The following is an 11,320-nucleotide window of genomic DNA, read 5'->3' as shown; positions in this document are numbered from 1 at the left end:
AAAAAAAATCAACACAGCATGGTACTGGCATAAGGATATATCTATCTAGAGATAAACATTTATATTTACAGTCAATTGATTTTTGACAAGAGAGACCAAAAAACAGACTTTTCAGCAAATGGCGCAACTACAACAGGATACTGACATGCAAAAGAATAAAGCTGGAGTCCTATCTTAAACCATATGTAAAAATTAACTGAAAATGAATCACAGACCCAAATGGAAGAGCTAAAACTAAAAAAACTCTTAGAAGAAAATATAGGAGTAAATTTTCAGGACCTGGGGTGAAGCAAACTCTTAGGACATCAAAAGCACATACAACAAGAGAAAAACTAAACAAACTGACTACATCAAAATTAAAAACTTTATCAAAGCCACAGTAAGATATCCCCTCACACCTGTTGGGATGGCTATTATCAAAAAGACAAAAGATAACAAGTGTTGGTGAGGATGTGGAGGAAAGAGAACCCTTGTCTGCTATTGGTGAGAATGTAAATTGGTACAGCGAATATGGAAAACAATATGGAAGGTCCTGAAAAAAACTAAAAACATGTTATGATTCAGCAATTCTACTTCTGGGCATATATCCAAAGGAAATGAAAGCAGTAAAGTGATAGCTGCACTCCCATGTTCATTACAGCACTATTATATGTGTGTGTGTGTGTGTTTATTAATTATGTAGCAAAGACATGGAAACAACTAAGTGTCCTTAAACAGACGAATAAAGAAAATGTGGTATATACAATGGTATATTATTCAGCCTTATAAAAGGAAATCCTGCCATTTAGGGCAACATGGATGAACCTGGAGAGCATTACACTAAGTGAAATAAACCAGACACAGAAACACCAATACTGCATGATCTTACTTAGATGTGGAATATTAAAAAGTTGAACTCATAGAAGCAGAGAGTAGCATAGTGGTTGCTGGGGCTGGAGGGTGGGGGAAATAGGGAGATGTTGATTAAAGAGTACAAAGTTTCCTTTAGGCAGAACGAGTGAATTCTGAGGATCTAGTGTACAACTTGGTGTTGACAGTTAATAACACTCTATTGTACACTTGAAATTTGGTTGGAAAGTAGATCTTAAATATTCTCATTACACATGCAAAAAAAAAAAAAGATAACCATGTGAGGTGATGGATATGTTAACAAACTTGAGTGTGACCATCATGTCACAATGTATACATATATCCAAACATGTTATGTTCTGGCGCCTGGCCAGAACTTTTATCTAGAGTATATAAAGAACTCTTACAACTCATTAATAAAAACAGAATCCAACTTAAAAACGGGCAAAGGATCTAACTAGGGCCGGGCGCAGCGGCTCATGCCTGTAATCCCAGCACTTTGGGAGGCCGAGGCAGGTGGATCACTTGAGATCAGGAATTGAAGACCAGCCAGGCCAATATGGTGAAACCCCGTCTCTACTAAAAATACAAAAGTTAGGCGGGAGGGGTAGCACGCACCTGTAATCCCAGCTACTTGGGAGGCTGAGGCAGGAGAATCACTTGAACCTGGGAGGTGGAGGTTGCAGTGAGTTGAGATTGTGCCACTGCACTCCAGCCTGGGTGGCAGAGCAATACTCCATCTCAAAAAAAAAAAAAAAAAAAAAACCCACCAGAAAATAACTGCAAGCAGGTGGAAACAGTGGCAAACTCATCCTCTGCTAGTAGAAATGTAAAGTTGTGTAACAATCTGGCAGTTCCCCTACAGGCTAAGCAGTGAAATACCACATGAAGCAGCAATTCCACCATTCCTAGGTGTGCATCAAAGAGATCTGAAAACACATCCACACAAAAACCTGTACACGAACTTTATGTATTACTCACTGTGGGAGTTCAGTCAGGATGGAGAGGAAAATTATAAGACGCAAACCTTCTTGGAAGGCCTGGGGCATTTGCATAAGCTCTAGTAATAAACTTAGCTGAAGGAGCCTTGTCCCCTTAGTTAAATAAATTAGAGTAGAAACAAAGGAATGTGGGGAGTTTAAAAAAAAAAAAAAAAGGAATGTAGGGAGTTTATCTAACTAGCTTGTTTACTCATGTGGTCCTAAGACTAACCTTTGATTTACCAGGGGTGCTTAATTGTTTTCTACCGGGGCAGTCCAACTGTTTTTCCTTTTTCTTTTTTCTTTTTTTTTGGAGACAGAGTCTGGCTCAGTCGCCCAGGCTGCAGTGCTCACTGCAAGCTCCGCCTCCTTGGTTCACACCATTCTCCTGCCTCAGCCTCCCGAGTAGCTGGGACTTAGCTGGGACTACAGGTGCCCGCCACTAGGCCAGGCTAATTTTTTTGTATTTTTAGTAGAGACGGAGTTTCACCGTGTTAGCCAGGATGGTCTCCATCTCCAACTGTTTACAGCACTCTGTGTGGAGTCTCGTAAGCTGCCCGGATGCTCAAACTGGTAAAGCAGAATATCTGTGTGTCAGTGTACTTTATTCATCCGTTGTTGGGTCAGGGTCGGCAAGACAGACCCCTGAAACTCATAATACATAAAATATAGAAATGACTCAAATTTTATAATATATTGAGACATGAATGAGCCTTAAAACCATTATGTTAAAAGAAACCAGGCACAAAAGACCACATGTTGTACGATTCTATTTACATAAAATGTCCAGAACAGGCAAATCTATAGACAGAAAGTAGAGGAATGGTTGCAACAGTAGTGAAAGGGGAGAAAGTGGGAGTGCCTTAGGGCGGTTGGATTAGGAGGCTGGAATGAGAAGTGACTCTAACGTGCATAGGGAAAATGCTCTAAAATTGAGTAAAGTAATGGCTACGCAACTCTGAATATAATAACTTGTACTGAATTTGCAATGGATTCTTTAAATTGATTAAATGGGTGAACCATATGGTACATGAATTATATCTCAATTTAAAAAAGCAGAATCTAACACCTTAATGAATCTCCTTCCAGACTTTTTCTATGCATTTTTTACAAAAACAAATTCTACTATATATACTCTATTTTATCATTTGTTTTCACATAATATACAGCGGAATTTTTTGAACATTCACAGAGATAATTTTTATGGCTAGGGTAATCTATTATACAGATGTACTAATGTCTAACAGTTGAATACTTAGATTATTTCCAGTATCTCACTACTATAAACATCTTAGTAGCTAGATCTTACCACAATATTTAATTATTTCCTGAGGATAATCTTATTAGTGAAATTGGTTATTCCACTGGGGCAAAGGTTATAAATATTTTTATCGCTTTTGATACCTAATGACAAATCACTTTTTTATAAAGTAATACAAGTATATATCAGCAATGTAGTCTTCCCTGAGACGGAGTCTTGCTCTTGTCACCCAGGCTGGAGTGCAATAGCATGATCTCAGCTCACTGCAACCTCTGCCTTCCAGGTTCAAGTGATTCTCCTGCCTCAGCCTCCTGAGTAGCTGGGATTACAGGTGTAAACCACCATGCCTGGCTAATTTTTGTATTTTTAATAGAGATGGGGTTTTGTCATGTTGGCCAGGCTGGTATCAAACTCCTGACCTCATGATCCGCCCACCTCAGCCTCTCAAAGTGCTGGGATTACAGGCGTGAGTCACTGTGCCCGGCCAACAATGTAGTCTTATGCATGTAATTACCTGTCCCCCCCACCCATAATATTGAGAATTATGTTTTATCTTTTGAAATCCAATAGAAACTGTTTCTGGCCAGGCACAGTGGCTCACCACCATAATCCCAGCACTTTGGGAGGCAAAGGCGAGCAGATCACCTGAGGTCAGGAGTTCAAGACTAGCCTGGCCAACATGACAAAACCCCATTTCTACTAAAAATACAAAAATTAGCCAGGTGTGGTGGCGTTCACCTGTAATCTCAGCTACTCAGGAGCCTGAGGCAGGAGAATCCCTTGAACCCAAGAGGCGGACGTTGCAGTAAGCCGAGATTGCACCACTGCATTCCAGCCTGGGTGACAAGAGCGAAACTCCCAAGACTCCGTTTTAAAAAAAAACAAAGAAAGAAAGAAAACTGTTTCTAATTTGCACTTTACTTACACAGTTGACCCTTGAACAACATAGGTTTGAACTTCAGGGATCACTTCTGTGTAGACTTTCTTCTACCTCTGCCAACCCAGACAGCAAGACCAACCCCCTCCCTCCTCCTCCTTCTCAATGTGATGATGAAGATCCAGATGATCCACTTCCACTCAACAAAGAGTAAATATAGTTTCTCTTCCTTAAAATTTTTTCTTTTTTTTTTTTTTTTTTTTTTTGGAGACAGAGTTTTGCTCTTTTGCCCAGGCTGGAGGGAAGTGGCATGGCTCACTGCAACCTCTGCCCTGCCACCACCCCCACCCCAGGGTTCAAGTAATTCTCCTGCCTCAGCCTCCCAAGTAGCTGAGATTACAGGCACCCACCACCACGACCAGTTAATTTTTTTGTATTTTTATTAAGAGATGGGGTTTCACCATCCTGGCCAGGTTGGTCTTGAACGCCTGACCTCATGATCCACCCGGGATTACAGGCATGAGCCACCACGCCTGGCCTGAGAACATTTTTTTGGCTGTTTTCAGACATTCATCCTAGCAGATGAACTTCAGCATTGCTTCCTCAAGATCAAAAAATAAATGTTTAAAAACTTTGCGAACATATTTCAGAAGCACACTAAACGTATAAATTCAGTTTGGAAATTAAGTGCTTTTAGATAGTATGTAGGAACCTTCTCTGTACAACATCCATCATAGCCCCAACCACAGGAATGTCATGATTAATTAATAAATGAAGCACTAGCCACACACAGGTCACGTGAAGCCTTGCCATTCATTCTCCCTCTCTCCCTGTGCCTCTGGCTCCCTTGTCACCTCATGACCTCCTGTTGTGCCCCAAATGCCCAGGAACTGGCTCCTGAATCTACTTTCCCTGCAGCACCCTATGTGCCATACCTCATTTGGCTGCTGCCTTCCTTCTCCCTATTCAAACCCGACAGAACGATATCCTATGACAAATCAATCCTATCAAGTAACTGACCAGCTCCATAATGCAAAGCGTGTGGCCCAAAATGTGTCAGTGCCTCCTTTTACAGACAAAATTGAGGCAAAGTCTGTCCAACTGTCTAGGTGAGATGTCCTGAATCTGGTGAACATTAAAGACAGCCAGAGGTGGAGCTATGATGGAGCAGCCTCACCATGGCTGGGGACACTATCCCATAAGCCAGGTCATCTACCTCCCTTTAATGACTCCGAGCTCACCAAGTAAGCCAATGTGACTTTCTAGCCTGCTGACAACAAGAAGGAAATATCCATGAAAGGGCTCACTAAAAAATGTCAAGTGCCATCAAAAATGGTTAAATTGCCATTTCTATGAGTTTAGCTTGAGTCCTTTTCCCCTCCGGCCTCTGCGATCAATAATGGGTATTCTTTTTTTTTTTTTTTCCTGAAATGGAGTCTCACTCTGTTACCCAGGGTGGAGCGCAGCGGCGCAATCTCGACTTATTGCAACCTCTGCCTCTCAGGCTTAAGCGATTCTCTAGCCTCAGCCTCCTGAGTAGCTGGGATTACAGGCACCCGCCACCATGCCTGGCTATTTTTGTATTTTCAGTAGAGACGGGGTTTCACCATGCTGGCCAGGCTGGTCTCGAATGTTGGACCTCAAGTGATCCTCCCACCTCAGCCTCCCAAAGTGATGGGATTACAGGCATGAGCCACTGCACCCAGCCTAATAATGGGTATTCTAACAGACAAGTTTCTAGGCCTGCAAAGATGAAAGCCAAACTTTTGACAGTGATTGACCTCGTATCTTGCTAAGGGAGTCAGAGTACAGTCCTTTTAATTATAACGTGTGACTCAATTTATAATTATAAATGTATTCCCGAGCTGGGTGTGGTGGCTCATGCCTATAATCCCAGCACTCTGGGAGGCCGAGGCGGGCGGATCACTTGACGTCAGGAGTTTGAGACCAGCTGGCCAAAATGGAGAAACACTGTCTCTACTAACAAATACAAAACTTAGCTGGGCGTCGTGGCATGTGCCTATAGTCCCAGCTACTTGGGAGGTTGAGGCAGGAGAATCACTTGAACCCAGGAGGCAGAGGTTGCAGTGAGCCAAGATCATGCCAGTGCACTCCAGCCTGGGCAACAGAGCATGACTCTGTCTCAAAAAAAAAAAAAAAAAAAAAAAAAGGCAGGGTGCAGTGGCTCATGCCTGTAATCCCAGCAATTTGGAGGCTGAGGCAGGTGGATCATCTGAGGTCGGGAGTTCAAGACCAGCCTGATCAACATGGAGAAACCCCATCTCTACTAAAAGTACAAAAATTAGCCAGGTGTGGTGGCACATGCCTGTAATCCCAACTACTTGGGAGGCTGAGGCAGGAGAATCGCTTGAAGCCAGGAGGTGGAAGTTGCGGTGAGCCAAGATCACACCATTGCACTCCAGCCTGGGCAACAAGAGCAAAACTTCATCTTAAAAAAAATATATATATATATGTATACACACACACACACACACACACGTACATATACATACATATACACATACATACATACATATATATAAAAAACTATGAATATGTTCCTGAAACAATATACTATGTATAGAAGGCTCAGACTCTCATGCCCATAGACCCTTTCTAAAAAAAGAAGCTACAGGCATTCCTGGCCAAGAGTTAACATGCTTTGTGTCATCTGAGCCAGGCCATGGCTGATTAGATCAACAATTTGCACTTCAGCCCAAGGCAACCTAGAAACTAATCATAAGTGCTCAAGGGCCATAAGGGCCATATGTCATTAAGACCCTGTGGCCTACAATAGGCTTAATGAATACACATGGCCCCAAAAGGCTGCTCCCTTCTTGAGAATAACTGCCCCAGTCAGATTCCCTCTCCTGGGAAGACAAAGAAGCTGAGAGCCATAGGCAGAAGCAAAAGGGACTCACTGGAAGTTTCTGAAGGAAATTATGAGAATCTGGCTCAAATCCCAACTCAGCCACCTGCTAACTGGTTGACCTTGGGTAAATTATTTAATTTTTTCTTTTTTTTTTTTTTGAGACAGTCTCACAGCTGCCCAGGCTGGAGTGCAGTGGCGTGATCTCAGCTCAGGGCAACCTCCACTTCCTGGGTTCAGGCGATTCTCTTGCCTCAGTCTCCTGAATAGCTGGGACCACAGGCGTACGCCACCACACCTGACTAATTTTGTATTTTTAGTAGAGACAGGGTTTCGCCATGTTGGCCAGGCTGGTCTTGAACTCCTGACCTCAAGTGACCCACCCACCATGGCCTCCCAAAGTGCTGGGATTACAGGTGTGAGCTACTGTGCCTGGCCCCTAAATTACTTAATTTCTCTAAGCCTCAGTTTTCTGTTCTGTTAAACTGAGCCAATGATAGTTGTGTATTACATCATATATAACAGAATTGTGAAAATCACATAGAGTGAAAAACAAATAATTCAGCAGAGTCTTTGGCCAGGAAGACTTCTCAATGCATGAACATGATTATTCGTACTACCTTCCGGGTCACTGGAGCTACTGCTTTGCTCCAACTAGCAAGCAATCTGCTTTTTTGTTGTTGTTTGTTTTTTGAGATGGAGTCTCCCTCTGTCACCCAGGCTGAAGTACAGTGGGGCAATCTCGGCTCACTACAACCTCCACCTCCCAGGTTCAAGCAATTCTCCTGCCTCAGCCTCCTGAGTATCTGGGACTATAGGTGCACCCCACCACGCCCGGCTAATTTTTTACATTTTTAGTAGAGAAGGAGTTTCGCCATGTTGGCCAGACTGGTCTCGAACTCCTGACCTCAAGTGATCCGCCTGCCTTGGACTCCCCAAGTGCTGAGATAACAGGCGTGAGTCACTGCGCCCAGCCACAATCTGCTCTTAATTACACTGCAAAAATCCCAGGAGATGCTTAACTCCAGGGAGAACCTGAGTGCTGTGCAGCCTCTTTCCACTTCCCTCACACACCTGGGCAGGTGGGCAGTCATACCATCATCCATCCCTCACAGCCCCCATGTTAGAGAGATGTTGATAAGGAAGATTAATATATTTCAGAGCAGCATACCTGGAAAAATGCAAACCCTGGGGTGTCATCAATCCAAAGTTACCAGGGAAATGGGGAAAGGCAAATGCGGAAGTTGTTCCTGAACAGTTCTTGCATTTCGGATACAGAAAATACTTACTAAAAGCATCTACCGCCTTTGTCAGATTGTTCTGGGCAGACCTGAGAAAATAAAATTTAAAAAAGTTTTTTCTTTTTGAAAATAAAACAACAAAAATACAATCACATTTTCGTTTGTTTGTAAAAGCCCTGTCCTCTACCAGGTCTGAGATGCATTTCCAGTGACCTGAATGCTCCTTGCCCCAGGGTGTCCCTCATGGCCACGCCCTCGTTCCAGGTGTTTAAAGTCCCACCTGGGCACCTTTCTGTTAACTATGGAAGATGATTCTTTCAGATTACACTTACTGTACATGTTTATGCACGTCTTTCTCAGAAATCATACTTCAAGCAGTACAGAAATACTTTCTATTCTCTTACTTCCATTTTCTTTCTTTTTTTCTTTTTGAGACAGGGTCGCACTCCATCTCCCAGGCTGGAGGGCTGTGATGCAATCTCGGCTCACTGTAACCCCCACCTCACGGGCTCAGGTGATCCTCCCGCCATCGATCCTCCCACCTCAGCCTCCTGAGTAGCTGGGATTACAGGTGGCTCCCACCACACCCAGCTAATTTTTTGTAGTTTTGGTAGAGATGGGGTCTCACCATGTTGCCCAGGCTGGTCTTGAACTTCTGAGCTCAAGAGACCCACCTGCCTCAGCATCCTAAAGTGCTGGGATTACAGGCGTGAGCCACCACACCCGACCTATCCTGTTACCTTCAAACTGTGAAAATATCTGTGAGTATTCAATTTTCCATCGCCCTTACTATGAAAAATAAGTTCTTTGGCATTAAAACCCGTCAGAGACTTTTGTGATTTTCTGCATTCTGAGAGGTGGTTGCTTTGGATGTGGTATCATGAAGGCTTTCTTGAAGTTAGCTTTCATTCATCTCCTTGCTGCTATGACTGTTTGGGGATCGAGAACCAAGAGACTTTGACAGGTACTGTACTCTCGATTGGCTTCACATCAAAATTCAAGCACTGACAGGTGACGACTGCTATGTGCTTTCTGATGAAGTGTTTTTGGGAACTGGATGTCCTATAACCAACGTGTGTCAAGATTTTTTTTTTTTTTAAATATGGAACACTTCACGAATTTGCACGTCATCCTTGTGCAGGGGCCATGCTAATCTCTGTATTGTTCCAATTTTAGTATTTGTGCTGCCAAAGTGACCACAAGATTTTTATATGTTATATGTTTCTATACCAACAGTGGCATCAAATCTCAGCTTTTAAAAGGGAAGGTTATTTTAAAATCTATACTAATATTTACCTCAGGAACATTACCAAGGGAAGGATTCATGCCTATCTCCTGTCCTGCTGAGAGAGGTGGGTCTTCATTGCAATCTGCAATTTCATTTATCCATACAAGGCAGGCCAAATCACAGTCTTGGGCAGGGCTCAGTGGCTCACGCCTGGAATCCCACCACTTTGGGAGGCCAAGGCGGGCTGATCGCTTGAGGTCAGGAGTTTCAGATCAGCCTGGCCAAAATGGCGAAACCCTATCTCTACTAAAAATACAAAAAAATTTAGCAGGGTGTGGTGGTGCACCCCTGTAATCCCAGCTACTCAGGAGGCTGAGACATGAGAATCACTTGAACCCAGGAGGCGGAGGTTGCAGTGAACCGAGATCATGCCACTGCACTCCAGCGTGGGCAACAGAACAAGACTCCATCTCAAAACAAAACAAAAAAATCCCTGACTTTTCCAGTTTACCAAGACTACTGCCAAAACACTACTGTGTGCTTGAAATCACGCTCCAAAGCTTAAAACACATTTTTCTTATTCATCCACCAAGATTGATGAAGTCAAGGAAGTGCCTAACATTAGATCATTGTACATCCTATGCCTCATTTTCTCTTCAATGGGAAATGCAAGTGGGTTATATAAGGTGATATACAGAACAACTGCAGCTGTCTGAGGACTGAGCAATAACATGCCTAAGCTATAATACTGAGGATGGCAGAGTTCTTATTGATACCATTATCAATTTCATTAATCTGCAATGTTCATAAAGCAGACATTTCCTTCTATGAGTCCTTTGGAGAAATAAGTTTTTAATTATACTAGAATCATATTCAATAACACTCTTCAAAACCATGAATGCCCTCCTTGTGTCATGGCTGGGATGCACAATGATCTACTGGTTGAAACGAGGGCTTTGGAGTCAGAGGCCTGGCTTTACCGCTAATTAGTTGTATGATTTTAGACAAGACAAGTGACTTCATTTCTCCAAGTATTATTTCTTCATTCATCAAATAGGGATGCTACGACTTACCTGTGAGAATTAAATAAGATGATGCAAGTTAAACATAATTGTTAATAAGATTACAAGAAAGTTTTTAAAAGTATTTTTTCCTTAAATTTTTTTTTGAGACAGTCTTGCTCCGTCGCCCAGGCTGGAGTGCAGTGGCGTGATCTCAGCTCACTGCAAGCTCTGCCTCCTGGGTTCATGCCATTCTCCTGCCTCAGCCTCCCCAGCATCTGGGACTACAGGCGCCCGCCACCACGCCCGACTATTTTTTTGTATTTTTTGTAGAGACAGGGTTTCACCGTGTTAGCCAGGATGGTCTCGATCTCCTGACCTTGTGATCCGCCCACTTCGGCCTCCCAAACTGCTGGGATTACAGGCGTGAGCCACCGCGCCCGGCCTCCTTAAATTTTTAAAGATTTTCCTTTTTTTTTTTTTTTTTTGAGACCGAGTCTTGCTCTGTCATCCAGGCTGGAATGCTGGAATGCACTGGCACAATCATGGCTCAGTGTAGCCTTGACCTCCTGGCTCAAGTGATCCTCCTGCCTCAGCCTCCCGAGTAACTGGGACTACAGGCATGCATTACCATGCCTGGCTAATTTTTAAATTTTTGCAGAGATAGCACTCCACGAGGTTGCCAGGCTGCTCTGCAACTCTGGGCTCAGTGATCCTCTGACTTCAGCCTCCCAAAGTGTTGGGATTACAGGCGTGAACCACCACACCCAGCCTAGAAACTTTTTTTTTTTTTGAGATGGAGTCTCACTCTGTTGCCCAGGCTGGAGTGCAGTAGCGTGATCTCAGCTCACTGCAACCTCCACCTCCCAGGTTCATGACATTCTCCTGCCTCAGCTTCCCGAGTAGCTAAGACTACAGGCGCCCACCACCACGCCCAGCTAATTTTTTTTGTATTTTTAGTAGAGACGGGGTTTCACCATGTTAGCCAGGATGGTCTCGATCTCCTGACCTCAA

General features: G+C 43.4%; 1 protein-coding gene across 6 annotated transcripts in view; it reads right to left on the bottom strand.

Moving 5' to 3' along the window:
* Nucleotides 1–11,320, bottom strand: part of MFSD11 (major facilitator superfamily domain containing 11) — a 45,397-nt gene that overhangs the window by 13,461 nt on the left and 20,616 nt on the right. For all 6 annotated transcript variants that reach the window (XM_011986110.1, XM_011985964.1, XM_011986177.1 and 3 more), the window contains one exon: nucleotides 8,126–8,166. In XM_011986110.1, coding sequence (XP_011841500.1) covers nucleotides 8,126–8,166 — 41 coding nt within the window. The remainder of the gene's footprint in view (nucleotides 1–8,125; nucleotides 8,167–11,320) is intronic.

The sequence above is a fragment of the Mandrillus leucophaeus genome, unplaced genomic scaffold, assembly GCF_000951045.1.
Source record: "Mandrillus leucophaeus isolate KB7577 unplaced genomic scaffold, Mleu.le_1.0 Scaffold1, whole genome shotgun sequence".
Classification (NCBI taxonomy): Eukaryota; Metazoa; Chordata; class Mammalia; order Primates; family Cercopithecidae; genus Mandrillus; species Mandrillus leucophaeus.
The sequence above is the reverse complement of the archived record's forward strand: the minus strand, read 5'-3'. Positions and strand labels throughout refer to the sequence as shown.